Genomic DNA, 16024 nt, shown 5'->3' with positions numbered 1-16024 from the left:
CCATTGTTCAAATGACATATTTTTGTGTTTTTCTAAGTGAAAATAAAGGATCACATTCTTTATGCGGAACAGACTTTCTATTGGATTTTCTCCAAAGTTTAGAGCACCATTTCTATTTATTCGCTAAGTTTAACATGTTGGGGTAAATAATATTGCATGTATATACAGTCCCCTTGATTCATGACATTAATATAATTTTCCAATGGATTACTTTTATAAAATAAAGAGTAACTGTGCATTAGTATCCAGATTTGTTTGTGACCAGGAGTAACCCATAACCCGTGTTTATTAACAGCACTTGCTTTGGTGTATCCTATACTTATAAAACAGAACTTAAACTTATTTCTTTTCGGCAAATACTCCAAAGCAAGAAAATCAAAAAACAAAAAACGCCTCACCTTGAAGGCGACGGGCAGGGTTTTGTTGCATCTCCAGTGAGAGGGCAGCACGGAGCAGAGGAAGTTGGGGCTGTCGGTACGGACGAGCTCGGCTGGGTGGTCCGCGATGATGTCGGTCATGGAGCGGTTGTCCGCGGCTCGTAGCCGCTGCGCCGCCACCTCGGAGTGCACCGCGCTCGGGCTCAGCTCGCTCATCTTCACCGCCGTCGTCTGAAGACTGCTGGAGGGAGGACTGAACCTCCGACTGGCGCTCGGGTCTACGGGAATGCGCATCCCAGCGACAAAAACACGGACCAAAGGATAGAGGAGAGGGGAAGAGCAGGAAGAGAGAGTAGAAGAGAGGAGGTAAGTTGAGGCGAGGGTTTAACTTCACCTTTCTCTCCGCTAAAATCAGCGAATGAGCTCGGCGTTGTGAATAAGCAGCGCTTAAGCGGCCGTAGGCAGCCTCAAATGAGCTTCGGAAGTGCTGCGGGTGTCGAAACACACACACACACACACACACACTCGCGCGCGCACGCACGCACGCACTTACTCACTCAAACACGCGCACTACCCTCGCGACGCCGAAATTTCAATCCAAATTGCCATGTTTTCCGTGCATTAAAAGGCAGCTTACGAGACAAAAGCAGTTTTCGTTATGTACAGAACATCTGTCGCTACCGACACGTTTATTCCCCCCAAAATGGATGTACATTAATTAACATAAACACAGCGCCGATGAAAGAGGATTGATATGAAATGCTCCATTATAAAATACCAACTGAGTACAGCAGTGGTGATGAGAACCAGACGTCTGAATTTACCAGACAGAAATGAATTACTGAAAGGGTTAGGATACAGCTGTTTTGCAGGAGTACGTGTTTGGTCTAAACGGTTTTTTAGGTATAGGTTATTTGAGGTACAATCCGAGGGCGTAGGGCAAAGCTGTGTCCAATGTAAAAATCGTTCTTTCATATCTACCACCAGGTTATCATCAAAGATATTACATAGGATACAGGCTACAATAGCGGCTAAATGATATTGTCGTCAGAGTGACTGATATTACCGGTAGTCATAAGTAGCCTATATATGTGCAGAGTTTATCTACAATGTAGCAATACAGCAGGAGACAATGTTTACATCTCGCCGACCGAACACAATGCAATGAAAAAAATATTTAAGTTTTTTTAAAACTATTTTGAAGGTCTGACTTTAAAAACGGCAAGTCTTTTAAAACCAGGCCGCGAAAGTTCACTATTTACCCTGCTGTGAACTATTTTAGCGGCTGTCTCCCTCTCTCCTGTGAGCTGTGCTAGCATGGCAACGTTCTTCCCGCCCTTTGCTGTTCTCTCAGGTTAAACAGGTGACACAAACAGAGCTAAAACCACAGTGCCGTATTAAGCTCACTTTAACTCACGAATAAAAAGCTGCGGTGGGTGAAAAGAAATGAGCTTATTGGAGCCCAGCGTCTGTAGACTAGTGCGGTTAGGCTTTGAAGGTGTGTGTTTCTGGGCTTTGCTCCTTTTGTGGGTTACTGCTCCAGTCAGCCCTTCATTAGCCTGATGCCACAGCAACATGTGGAGCCTGAAGTCAGAGGAAAGCTAATGCAACAATGCCAACATACAAACAAATAGTTATAACTTAATGTCAGTGGGGAAACTAAGCTGTATTATATTAGTGGTTACTTATTAATATAAGATTTTTAAATTCCAAATGATTTTTAAATCTTAATTTTTATATAAGGATACAGAAAACACTGGTGAATATGAAAGAACATTCAAGGTGTTTAGCATAGCGCACACACAAACACAAACAAAACAATAATCAAAGTGTAAAGTCATACACTAATACAAATTAAACATGGGTACGCTTGGAAGTTGGCATCATTAAGGAGGCAATATTACAAATAATTTGTAATTTGTGTCATTGTAGAATGTTGCATGGACCTTGAAAAATAATTGTTTTAAATTCTTTTTATTAAAATGGGTGTTTCCGAAACAATGGATCCAAACAGTCAGATCATAGAGTGAGTAGAACAGAAACCCACCAAAGGATGGCACAAAACAGAACAACTGTGGCCCATATAGCCTGCATGATTTAGCATGAAGACATGAGCTAATGGTCTTTGCTCTCTCCATAATACTGTAGATGGCAATCTCACACTTAGAATGTACTGTGATAATGGTCTTCTTCAATTTAGTTGATCACATGTAATGTCCCAACTCAAATAATCTAGCTACAGTTCCATGTACACATGAACATTATAAGTTTATTTAAAATAGTGCCTATTATGCAAAGCTTTACTCTTGAACTTCCCTTAGGATTAAAATGTGTTTGGGTTAATCCCTAGCCACAAGCTTCAGGAATGATTTCCTTAGCAGAGAACTCAAAGATGACAGAACTCTTATATGCAAAGGTTGGGAATCCACACTGACTAAATTAACATGTTAACCCCTTGAAATGTAACTAAGTGATTGAGTTATTAAATTTAGACTTGGTATACAGAAAATGTTATTAATTATTAAACAGCTATTATGAAACAAATATGTGAGAAGGTCCTGAGGGGCTTGAATTACATCTATTTCATGATCAAAAAGTGAAGATAACTGGGTCATAAAAAAAAAAAATATTGTGTTTACTGTCTTTAACTCCTTAAAGGCATTTAGAAAATAAAAGCCAATAAGCTTATATTAGACTCCTTCTTAAGATTAAAGGATACTGTGTCAAAAATTACATTTACAGTTTCACAATTTGATTAGTCTCAACTTTTTTGTATTTACAATTTGCCTGTTAAAAGCAGCACCAGAACTATGAGGCTAACACTGCTGTCAGAAGTCAACTTCAGATAGACTGTAGTCCTCCAAATAGTGTTCATGTCCATAAGAACCCATATATGTAAAACCTGGAAAAAAGTAATTTCCTGGTCATATCATGTCTAACAGATTAGGAGGTAAGTTGTCTACATTTCATTTTTCAACCAACAATTAATTGAATGCCCCCCCCCCCCACACACACACACACACACAACCCGAACAATAAGACTTAAAATGTCATGTACTTGGGGTTAATACTAATGGATTTTGAATAATTACTTTTTAGTTGAGCACCAAAATTTGTAAGAAATCTGTATTGTGTGTATCTTGGAAAGTGTGTTAATGTATGTGTAGTGTGTGTGTGTGTGTGTGTGTGTATGTCTGCCTAAGGATGTGGGAGGGATAGAAATAAGTCTCAGGAAGCACTGACAAGCATATGGCACATCGTTATGATTGAAAAAAAGCCTATTGAATTACACTGCCTCTCTTTATGCCCAGCAGAGCAGAAATATGGCCCAGGTTGGCCAACATTTAAAAGATGAACTTTAAATTTATAGACAGATAAATCAGCACAGTTGTAATTAAAGTTGTAATGGTATTAAACGTATCCATGCTAAAATTGCACAGCGTATTATTCAAACAGTCTGTGGGGCTCAGGTTTGCCTACTTATTGCTTTCTCCATCATTTGGTCACTTGGTGTCAAAAAGTAATGTGCATAGTGGGGGGAAAAAACTTTGTAGTTTTATGTGGCTGCTTTTAGTGATGCCTCTGCAAGATGATTTCTCTCAAATGTAATTTATCTCTGTAAAGGCGCAAGTATCCTGACAATCAATAAAGCAATGGTACAAATAAAAGTTAATAGCAGGAACAGAGAGGGGCTGTCAGCAGGCCCAAACAGAGCTGTGCGCTAAGTCATACACAAAGAGATATCAAAGAGCATTTGTCACATCTGAATCCACTTTGCTGTACAGTATGGGCGCCATCTGCCAGCAATATCGGTGCGGGGTGTACACACTTAATTTCAATCACTCACTGTGCCTTGAGACCAAGGGGCTCTGCCCACTCCTTTCGGGCTGGCCGTTTGATGTTCTAATGAGCCGCGAGCAGCCCACACAGCTGGCTGGCTGGGATGTGCCACAGAGGCAAAGGGGTTGAAGCCATTCAGCGTGTAGCAAGGACACAGACTTACTGTTCACTGATCATCACTTCATTTTTTGGGGTGGACCCTCAAACCTCCGTGTCTGAGTTAATCTGACTCAAAAACGTGATGATGTGATTTGCTTAGTTTTTCATGGACTGAGAAATAGAGGCCTCCCAGTGTAACTGATTCAGGATCTGGTGATAGCGTGATAAAGCCTGAGATGAAGATGACAGTAGAGGCCAGCTCATGAAACAGGCATTCACAGAAAATGGTACTAAATGGAGGTCAATGTCATAGTAGGTTCACTTGCAGCCAGACAAGTAGTTTGTTCAAAAGTCATCACTACAAACACTTGTTTTTCTTCTTCAGTACCCCTACGGTTATTCACACCTTATTATAAGCGATGACACGAGACAAAGAAGCCATTGTTGACTGGTAATATAAACAAAAGGAGACACTGAGCTCCAGGGCTGTAATGATATCCAAATGACTCCAATTGAGATTCATAAAGCCCTGGGATTATGTAACGTGCTACATGAGTGTTTTTCTGTGTGTTTTTCTTCTTTTTTTCCTCTCTCCCCCTCTCTCTCTCTCGTCCTGCGTTCTTTCGTCGGTCTGGAGGAAAAATACAGCCACTTAAGTCCCTGGATCAAGGCTCCATTTCACAGTGGTGCATTTTTTGAGACACTTAATTATGGCTTTATGTGTGGAGCATTTTGATGGGGCCACAGAACCTTCCAGTTTCAAACAGTTACTTTCCATCATTGGCAGGGAGCAGAACATAGGACCAGGGAGAGGGAGTGAGGAAGAGAGAGAGAGAGAGAGAGATGACACATACACAAAAATCATATTCCTTACCTCATCAGGAAGACCTCCTCAAATTCTCTCAATCCCTAGATTTAATTTAATCCTATAATTACTATTTGTCGCTGAATTGTGGGTGACATCATTACAGAAGACAGCAGTGAACTTTCGTATTTGACTTTATTGAACTTGCCTGTGTGCAGTCACATGCAAACATTTGGGCACCTTGGGCCAATTTACATTTTTAAAAATAAGTAAAACAGAAATTGCGTAAATGATTACATTTTATTAATTAAATAATATTATATATATATATATATATATATAATGTTTGCATTCTGAGGATGTATTTACTTTAAAAAAAAATAGTAATCAAGACATGTCAGTTCATCAAGTAAGGCAGAGGTGGATCCCTCTACCCAGCAAATTGTTTTGCAGCCATGCAGAGGCAAAAGTATCATGAGCAAAAGCACAGAAATGAGGCAGGGCAAAGAGAATTTCCATAAAGTGTGTAAAAAATGGCGAGGGTGCGCTTTGTGTGCCTTCCTTTGGCTGTTTTGGATGAGTGCGGCATGGCAGCCTGGTCTGGAAATCAGAGTGGAGATGGAGGCTTGCTGTGGTGGGCGGGTAAGGGGAGGGGGGTGTTGGGGGGGTTGGCTACAAAGGCAATTTCCTTTTTGCTCTTATTGGCATGACTGTCTGCCGCCTCCAGCCTTCGTGGAGGTCCTTAATTGAGATCACTTGTACTTAAAAATAGGAACAGAAAAGGAACTTCTGTGGCTTGGGTAGGGGAAAAGAAATAAAGGGCGTTGATATGTGACGAAGGCTGCCATTAAACACTCATAATGACGGACTCCAGTATTAAAGGCTCGTGCTGCTCGGAGTCTACCGTGGAGCTCACTAGGTGACCAGACATTTTACCCCACCCTCACACTCAACCAGTGTTGTTGTAGCTGTGGTGAACACATGATTGGACAGCTTGTATCATTAGTTACTCATCAATGTCTGTGAAAGCACACACTGTCAAAACTTGCTATTGTTTTGACTGAGCACACTGAGATATTCTGTTAAAAGTCTGCTGTGAGAGAGCCCAAATGGTACTCGGTCTGGATGTTCAGTTCTAGGGGCAATTTTTAAGTGACAAAGATTTTTGGGTACTCCTATTAGACCTGGGTTGTAGCTCACTCACTCTCATTGCAACCTCATATACTCAATCATTTACTGACTGACAATATACTCACATACTCAGTCAATCACTCAGATTAAGTACTCACTCAGTCTCACTACCTATTCACATACTCATACAGTTCTCACTCACTCACGTTACATACTCATACTCACCTTCTCACATATCGTTAGGAATTTGTACCACAAGGGGCGTTATTTCTCACATACTCACTCACATTTAGGGACTGCTCCACAAGGTGCTGCTATAGTGTTTGCATCAATGAGCATTTTATGTCATTTGTGTTTTACATGTTGAAGTTTTTCAAAATGAAAAATGTCCTACGTGTCATTTAAAGTTAGACTAGCAAAATGAACCAAAGTTCAGAGCTGCTCAAATCCCACAGGTTAACACTCTTAACACACTTAATAAAGCTATCAGAAAGGTTTTTTTTTTTAAGATTTCAAAACAGAAATATATCTGACTATCTAAAGAATGTTTCAAGTAATTTTGTAAATGTGAAAGTTCATAAAAGAACTGGTACCATATTTGAGGGCCCTGTTTACTTTTTAAAGGTTCTTTACACTCTTTATTTTGAAAAATAATACCTTAAGGCCCTAAAATGGTTATTCATGGCATTGCTCAAAGAACCTTTTGGGCCAACCTACTTTTTTAAAGTGTGAACGTTAGAAACATTTCATTTGGAATGCCAGAAAAATCTTTAATGCCCCCTCCTCTCCCAATGGATGAACAACATTTACATCTTTAACACACACACCTATCTGTTATAACATTAACAGCACCTCCAAGTTTCTACACTCAGGCATCATACTCTCAGCTCCACTGACCATACAGGAGCACTATGTAGTTGTAAAATTAGAGTGTAGTTCATCTGTTGCTCTGCATACATTGTTAGCCCCATTTCACCATGTTATTCAAAGGCCAGGACCCCCACTGAGTAGTTATGATTTGGGTGGAGAACCATTTTCAGTGCTGCAGGGACACTCACGTGGTGGTGGTGTGTTAGTGTGTGTTGTGCTGGTACAAGTGGAACAGACACAGTAGTGCTGCTGGAATTTTTAAAAACCCTTCAGTGTTGCTGTTGGAATGAAAATAATATGCCAACCAAAATATCCAACCAACAGCATCTTGTGGCCAATATTTAGTGACCACTGATGAAGAACTAGAGGATAGAAACTAGAGGATGACCAACAGTATATGTGCAGCAACTGATGAGCTACTGTCTCTGACTTTACAGCTACAAAGTGGGCAATAAGGTAGGTGTGTCTAAAGCCATTTTCATAAACAAACCCTGGAAAATGTCCATAATTTATTCTCTGGAATCATCACCCCTTCACACATAGCATACAACTAGAGATTTTGTGTCAGACACATTCTCAGAGTTCATAATGTTCCATGAGTTTAGGCTTGGAGCAGCACATATGTAGCACATGCTGGAGGCAAGGCATTCACACATGGGCTCAGGCAGACATTACCTGGACTAATGTTTTGACAGGGTAAAGTCTAAGTAATATCCGGGAAAAACATTTATGTTCACACATACAGCTCCTCTGGCTAAAGTCCTGAACATTTCAAGATTACCATGCATGGGCTTAATAGTGGATTGTGAGTGGACACTGCTGTGACTGAGCCACATGTCTCTGCACAACACACATGCCCTAGCAGTAATGAGAATGATCCATCAGTTCTGACCAATGACGAACAAGTATTCAGAGCAACACATGGACTACAATCTGTAGAAATAATAGTAGAAATACAAAGTGCTGCTGTATAGTTAGTGGAGCTGAGAGAATGGACAATGACTGTAGGAGAATGAGGGTGGTCTTAATGTTATGGCTGATGTGTGTGTGTGTGTGTGTAATTTAGAATAAGTTATTTGTGTACTATTTTGTCTTCACAGATGTTGCACATTGAAATTTTAAGACAAACATGTTGGCCTGTCTGTGTAAATTGTAGCTAATTAAATGTTTCCACCAGGTAATTAATACCGAGTAATTCATTTGAGAAGATGTATAAGTGAGGTCTATGCATAAATGGGAAATGGCCAACAGCCCCTCGTAGATGAAGACTGGGTGTCATTTTTCCACAAGTGTGTGTTTATTTTGGCTCTGAAAAAAGGGCAGAATTCCACCTAACACTTTTCCCTTCCGCTGTGGATTGCACCGGGCTACTTCCTCTCTGAAACTGCCTGGTTAGTTGAAAAATATTTATAGTACATGTGCAAGACATGCTGTTCTCATGTATCCGCCGCCGTTCATTGTGAATCTGTGCGGAAGGTAAAAGTAGGACCAGATTTATGGGGGGGATTTCATCTTGTCCTGCAGTAGATTGGAGATGATTTATAGGGGGTATAATGTACACCCAGTGATGGATGAAGGGACTGGAGGACAACCCGAGTAGGCAGGTATCCAGAGCGTGACTCGCAGGGGAGCTATCGTCTATCGCTGCTGACTTTACATGGCTCCTGTTCGCCGCCCCTTATTTTTGAGTATTTGGACTGAATAACGACTCAGGTCCAGGTGCTCAAAAGAGACCGGATGAAAGGAAAAGGGGGAAAGGAGGATTATTACAGCAGCCGCACTCACACTTCCCGAGCTGTATTCAGAGCCGAAATGGAACCTAAATAAGACACACAGAGCATCGCTCTTCCTGCACATAAACCCTGGACAAGGGGAAAGTATAATATAGCCATATGTGCACAGCAGTAGATTAAATGAATTATTCCAGGACGTCAACAGTCTGTAGAAGCAGGTGATTTGCTTGGCCACTGTTCTGATATTTCTTTTGACGAAAAAATAAGGCTGCCATTGTTAGCCAGAAACTCAATCATTCTCGTGGGGAGCAGGCCTGTCCATTCTTCTATTCTTTTCAGACCATGTCTAGGCTAGACTTAGTCATTATTACCAAAGCTAGGGGGAAAAATGGTAACACAACACTAAAAAGTGTGGATGGTTCTCTTCTTAATGCACACTCATGAGGGGAAGCCCAGCAGTGTGAATAGGATTGGATGGAGGACATGATAGTGAGCAAATGTCTTTGGAAGTACACTGACACTGCCAAAAAATCATTTTAGATTTTGGGAGCATGTCTTTTTTGATTGATTCCAGTCTTCTGAAAGGTATTTACCCTTTTTGAACTCAGTTATAACTATAGTACATCTGCTGCAATTAATCACAGTCAAACGTTTGCTGTTCTGAAAATGTAACTCCTTCAAGACACTCCAGAGACTGCAGGAGGAGAATTCCCAAACACTTTCTTTTATTCTACACATGGTTACATCATAATATGTTTCATCAAATGTAAACTCCTGTGAAATCTTTCAAAAGATTTCAAAACAGAGTACAATTGACATGCATTGCAAAAGTGTATGTTGTCCAGCAATGCTGCATCTTCACTGAAACCAAAAGCAAGAGGTAATCCAAGGAAACGGGGCTACAATGGAACTGCCACACTGCACTGGACACTGAATGTTAAATACATTCAAATGAATAACAAGTGATATATTTTGCCTTGTCAGATATTTTTCTTGATACTAAATAACAACCTGCATTCAGTGGCAGTTTTGACTGGAAATTTAATTAATGAAGTGTGGATGTTTACATGGATCTCTAGGAATAACCTTCTGTTCTGAAAACTATTTAAGCATAAAATTTAGTATAAATAAAGCATATTCAGATAGGAAACATTTGTCGTAATGTCGATGTACAATTTAAATTTAGACTTTTTCCTTATGATGATACAGATGTGTGTTTAAGGCACTAGACTTATCCTGTCCTGTAGCAGTGTGAGTATGAGCAGCTGGTTTGTAGAGAGCTCTTTAACATGGATCACACATGACACAAATGATATTTAAACCTCAAACCCAGCAGTAAGTAGCCTGGGTCTTTTGTGGGGTGTGCCCCTTGTGGGGAACTATACGTCTTATATTACACTATTGTGGACCTTAGTTTTAAAAGGGTACCCACCTAAAGCACTCATGTCCCACACAACGTAGATACAACTTTTGTAAAATTGCACATTTGTGGCACATTGTGAAATTTGGAATGATATCTAATTGACGTCGTTGAATCGAACTCAAAAGAATGTCAGCTCATGAGTGTGAGTTTGAATGAGTTCCCAAATCCCATTGGGGGAATTTATTTTATTGGTAATCGCTGCACTTTGGGGAATGATATGCCTGCGGTTTGTGCGTCACATACCAGTGCAATCTAGACAATCCCAACACTTTCAGAATTGAGTGAAATGACTCTTTGGCATTTTGACTGTGGGGGTCTCATGTGTCTCGAGATGATTACCCTCCACCTTAATGCTGCATTTAGACACTAAACACTGGCTGGGTTAAACAGCAATGGCACTCCCAGCTTTTTGACAATGTCTAAAAAAAACTTTAACATGGACTTTACAAAGGAGCACGAAGTAATTTTATACCTCCAAAAAGAAGCAAATTTTATTGATCTAAGGGATTATATATTATTTTTATTTATTATTTTTTTAAATATAAAGATTGATGCAGACTCAAATGAAGATGAAGGGATCTGTTTGAGATGAAGGATAGCTTTTTTCAGACCTTATGAATAGAGTTTGGTGTTATCACATTTTATCATACACTCGTACTCTTACCAGACATGTGGCTTATGGCCTGAGTATGGTTTAATTGCACTCTTAGAGCTCACAGAACAGGTATAGTCAGGTTTCGTTTTGTGGAGTTCGCTAGCAAAAAATTCAAACATTATCTTGTTCCTTTATTCCTACTTTGTGTCAACAACTAGTGGAGATAGAACCTTTGTTCTGTGGGGGTTTCTGTCTTGCTGGGAAAGTTAATGAAAAAAAAGTGGGTCATTTCTGTTTTACTCTGAGCCAGCATGCCATATTACCACCAAAGAACACAAACATTTCCCTGGATGGACCGGTTTATACTCCACACAGAGGGTTCCCTGCATGGTAGTGCCCATGTTTAAAATATTCAGAACAGAATCTCAGGCATGTCCAAGTGACTGGGTGTCAGTGTAAGTGTCGATGTTTCAAAATGCAAAGACCCATTACAGAAAATTATTGTTCCTTTAAATTTGAATGTGAGTTCATATAAAGAGATTTCATTCCATATATTGTACCCTTTCTATTGGTGGATCCAAAATGTTCACACAGTGTAATAAAAGGCAGCTCATGCTTTCTCATTTCTTTTAAGTAAAATATAATGGGCCAGTCAGTGCTGTGTCACCATCTTCATATTTTGAGCTTATAAATCACAGAAGCTAAATCCATAAATCTTAATTTAAGAAAAATCTAAGAAGAAATGACATTTTAATTACGTTACTTAAACTAAAAACATTCCAGCTTTCTAAGTTAATTATTTCACCCTCTTTCTCCCTGTTGATTAACTGAGTGTAATGTACTTTCATTATCAGAATTATGTGTTAATGAAAGCTTCCCTCGGGTGTCGGGTCTTATTGAAATACCACAATTACACATCTAATGAATTCTAGCCACAATAAAACCATAGTGTGCTGTCTGCTGTGTGCTCATTATTCATTTTGTGCAAAGTGTGCATTATATATATATAACAGAACTGGCAACTTCTCGAGTTGGCAACCTAAGTAGCAAGATTGTTTTATTATGAATTTTGGATTTGAATTTCGTGAGTATTTTTAAATGATAATACTGTGCAAATGCCAGAAAGGGAAAGTCAGAACAAAACATGCACAAAATTAAACCTTGCATTCTGGAGGTCAACATTGATTAACAGCTGTAGAACGTAGAGAACAGAAGCAAAACTTGCAGACCACTAGGGCTCTCTGTGTGAATGTCAATAAGCTATATCTGATATACAAAGATTTCCAAATCAAAGTAGCTGGTGCTCTCAGAACAACAGGTTGGCAACAATAAAGCCCACACTTCAATATCACTGAATGTGTCTGGAATTTCTTGAACTGTGAGAGGCATTAAATGCAACCAAATTCTAAGACTCAGCTTTTGAAAAAAATGCTCCTGAAAATTTCTTTTAAAATTTCAAAGTATGTTTCTTTAAAAGAATGGGAACTACTTTGTGTTCGGTCACATCACTGATTTTTAAGGTTTGTCCTTTTATTATTTATCAACAGTGCATCATGAAGAGAAAAATAAGAGTAAAAAAAAACCTCAGTTACTTTGTTGCAATTTCCACTGTATGTTTAGTCCAATGTAATGTTGGACTAAATGTGGTTAAGGTTATGGACAGAAAACCCCAGTAAATTGTCATTAATTTCTATAGTATTTCTGTATTCAGCACACTAAATGAACTCACTGGGTAAGAATCATTTTTTGACAACTATTTTTCAAATCTATTTGTCTTTGCAGGATCATAAAATAATATGTTGGAGTTGTTTAAAACCTGTGTGTATTCAGCATAAACTATATAACATTTAGTTTTTAATTACCATTGCAAATATCTTGAGTTACTGCTTGTATGAGACAACTGTTCAGTTAACATTCATCCAAGAACTGAACTGAACACTCCCCATTGCGTTTGTGAGGACTGTGTGTGTGAGGACTGTTTGTTGCTCCTAAATAAATTAAGAGGAAAAACACAAGGCCTGAGAAACTTGTTTGGTTTTAAAGTCACAGTTGGTGCTTTGAAGTGCATTTTCTCAGATAGAGTGCCTGCGGTTGGTACAAATGTTGGAAGACTGGGGGAAAAAAAAAAAAAATGTATATAAAAAAAAAGTAAAAAAAAAAAAAAACATGCACTGCTTCTCAGGAACACACACAAAAATAAGCAGAGCCTGGATGCCACCAACAAAATGGCAGATGAACAGTGCACACTTAGCTACAGAAAATGCAGCATTTATTTTACAAAGCCATTGTTATACTTCTATTTACTGAAATTCTGAATAATGACGAAACTAAAAAGGGATATCTATGATTGTGGGGAAACGCTCTCTCTGGTTTGTTTATGTTTAGAAGCTCCACATCTTTTTAGGTGAAACAGTATATTTGAGGGAATAAAAACTGTTGCTTGTACATGGCTGAAATTAAACTTTATCTTATTAGTAACTCGATTTGTTTAGTTTTGTAGCACTTTATGTAATGCAGTTAGCTGTTAAATATTGCCTGGGCCTGATGCATGGTGAACCGTGATCTTGGGAAAGATCGGGTAGACTGTCAGGTACTGTTAGTAATCATAGCTTGAAATCATAGTTATCATGGGTGATAAGAAAAAACAAAAAAAACAAAAACAAACAAAAGAAAAAACAAAGCGTTACAATTCAACTACTTCCCACATGAAGCTCTTGGAAACAAGAAGAGGCCCTCTGGTGAAAGGACATGTTCTAATCCACATTGGCGTTCATACGTTTCTTTTATTGTGGTTTGAACTTAAAATGTTATTGTGCCCAAAGTTTTGTTTTGCAGAAGATACAAATATCTATAATCATTTTCTAACAGTGTTAATTCTGATAATAAAGGCTGCTTATCAAATTATAATGTAATAGCACTCACAGTGTGGTAATTACTACTTAATGAATTAAGTAAATTCATTTGAAAAGTATAGCAAAAAAAAAAAAAGTAAATACTCTGGACCCCTGGATTAAAATGTCAGTTAAAAAAGAGCCCATATTAAATAAGGGTCCTGCAGGTCCTATGTGATAATGTGCAAGTTTCATTCTCTCATTTCCTCTTGGACACTGTAACAGGTAAACCTGAACTACAAGGTGAAATGAATGCTCCTCCTCCTCCACATTGCTACGGGGCATTTTGAAGGGATCAAAAATACCTGCCTGCTGCTACTTCAAAGTCAATTATCACACAGTATCAACCCACTCGCACCTTTTTATCTGCCACATATAAGATTTCAGGGTTTGTAAAAATGTGTGTGGGCGAGTGTGCGCTTAACGTCACAAAGCCTATTGTTTCCAGGCCAGGCTGCATCACAGGTGCTGAGACTGTGATTCAGGGGCATTTCCAGCACCACTTGCAGCTCGTTCAGTGGATGGTTACTCTCGCAGTTTGTCTGAGTAATATGTGAATGAGTGAGTCAGTGAGTGAGTGAGTTGTAAGACAGTTTCATGAGATGCATCACATCTAATTAAAGCTGATGCAGACTTGGTCTTGTAGGTTTTGCAAGGTTTAAAACTGAATCATTTCATGAGGATCTACTTTCCTCAGAAATATCTCTTATATATTCAGTCATGCAGTTGGCACCACCCTAACTGGAATTCATAGGCTTAATTAATTTGCTTTTGTAGCTCCAGTTGCCAAAGTAAAGACATCAGACAGAATTGATTTGATCATTTATGTGTGTGGGAGGAGTAGGACTAGAGACAGATGGGAGTGTGAAGCCCCCCGTTGCTGCAGATAGGGGTTGTTTGATCCACAGGTGTCTCTCCTGTGACAGAGTTGTGAGGCGGAAGCTGATCCTGCTCTTTCTGCTTCTGCTGCCGCTCCAGTTACAGGCTGAAGCTGAATGCTCTGTCCAAAACCTTCAGGTGTGCAACTGATCCTCACATTTAACACCTTTTACCCTCATGGGGCTGTGCAGGGAAGTAACCTGAGCGAATTAGGAGATGGCCCTCATGGTGCGTTGAAACCAAGTCCGGCCTTTTTTTTTTCTGGACAGTCATTTCCGGCTTTCTAGGCTTCTCTGTGTTAAAGATGGCACATATGATGTGACAGCGACAAAGGAGATGGGTTTCTTTTACAGTGTGACTAAGTGTGCTGATTAAATTTTCACTTCCTTTTGTTGTGTTCCAGTTATCAGTATCCTCCCTTCAAAGATCAAAGGCCCTGTGTAATACCATATACTGTATAATGTACTAATGGATTTGCTCAGCAAGCTGTTCTTTTACACCACCATACAATCCACCACCGTGTTTGAAACAAGGGCATATTTGATTCTTATTTACCTGTTGACTCCACAAGAAACCAAAAATCCCAACTGTGAAGCCTTGGTCCCTAGATATGAAGGGAGCTATGTTTAAATAGTGCTAAAATTTCTGCATGGCAAAACTGAAGTGTTTTAAATTGCTCTAGAATTAAATCAGAGGGCTGGGCCCTATTCGTGGCAAGAGGCAATACATAAATAAATAAATAAATACTAACGCAAGCTTTAAACCTTTTTATCCTCAGATCTATGTTCACATGTTGAATGAAACAAGTTTCCTTCAAAAACATCCATTTGGAATCTTTCTTATGGAAATTATGAAATTCTGAAATACCAGTTGGGAAATAATGGAAACTTACTTTCATCTATTTAATAAAAGCCCTGCACTGAACTTTCTGAGGTAACATTCAATGAAAATATCATAAAAAACCCAAAATACTTCATGTATTTCATGGCAGTGTCATACAACATTTTTTTTCTGTTGATATTACCAGAAGGAATCAGGAAAATAAATATAAAGGCATCGCACATGCACTGCATAGCTATCAGTGGTGCTTGATTAAAGCCTTTAGTATTATAGTATTATTATTATTATTATTATTATTTTGTTTTACATAATTTAAACATGCTTGTTTCATGTGAATGCCCCAAAATTGATTGGGAATGTGTGTATTTGCTTTCTCCTTTAAAATCACCCTTTTAAAAATAAATTTTTCAAGGTTCATTCAGACAGTGATAATGTAAACATATACACATAATATACACAGTGTACCGGTCTAAAATGCAAAAGCCCCTCACATTAGTTCTCTTACTTATAGGACATTGACAGTCGGTGACAGATTCCAGGG

At 39.0% G+C, this 16024-nt stretch overlaps 1 protein-coding gene across 5 annotated transcripts in view; it reads right to left on the bottom strand.

The window, feature by feature from the left end:
* Window positions 1-16024, bottom strand: part of runx2b (RUNX family transcription factor 2b) — a 67740-nt gene that overhangs the window by 24800 nt on the left and 26916 nt on the right. For 3 of the 5 annotated variants that reach the window (XM_066676902.1, XM_066676905.1, XM_066676906.1), the window contains exon 1: window positions 399-671. In XM_066676902.1, coding sequence (XP_066532999.1) covers window positions 399-671 — 273 coding nt within the window. Of the gene's footprint in view, window positions 1-398; window positions 672-1639; window positions 1757-16024 lie in introns of those variants that run through there. The other 2 variants (XM_066676904.1, XM_066676903.1) reach the window with 2 other exon arrangements.

This window comes from Hoplias malabaricus, chromosome 7 (assembly GCF_029633855.1).
Source record: "Hoplias malabaricus isolate fHopMal1 chromosome 7, fHopMal1.hap1, whole genome shotgun sequence".
NCBI classification, from domain to species: domain Eukaryota; kingdom Metazoa; phylum Chordata; class Actinopteri; order Characiformes; family Erythrinidae; genus Hoplias; species Hoplias malabaricus.
Note: the sequence above shows the minus strand (reverse complement) of the source record. Positions and strands in the feature narration are given on the sequence as shown.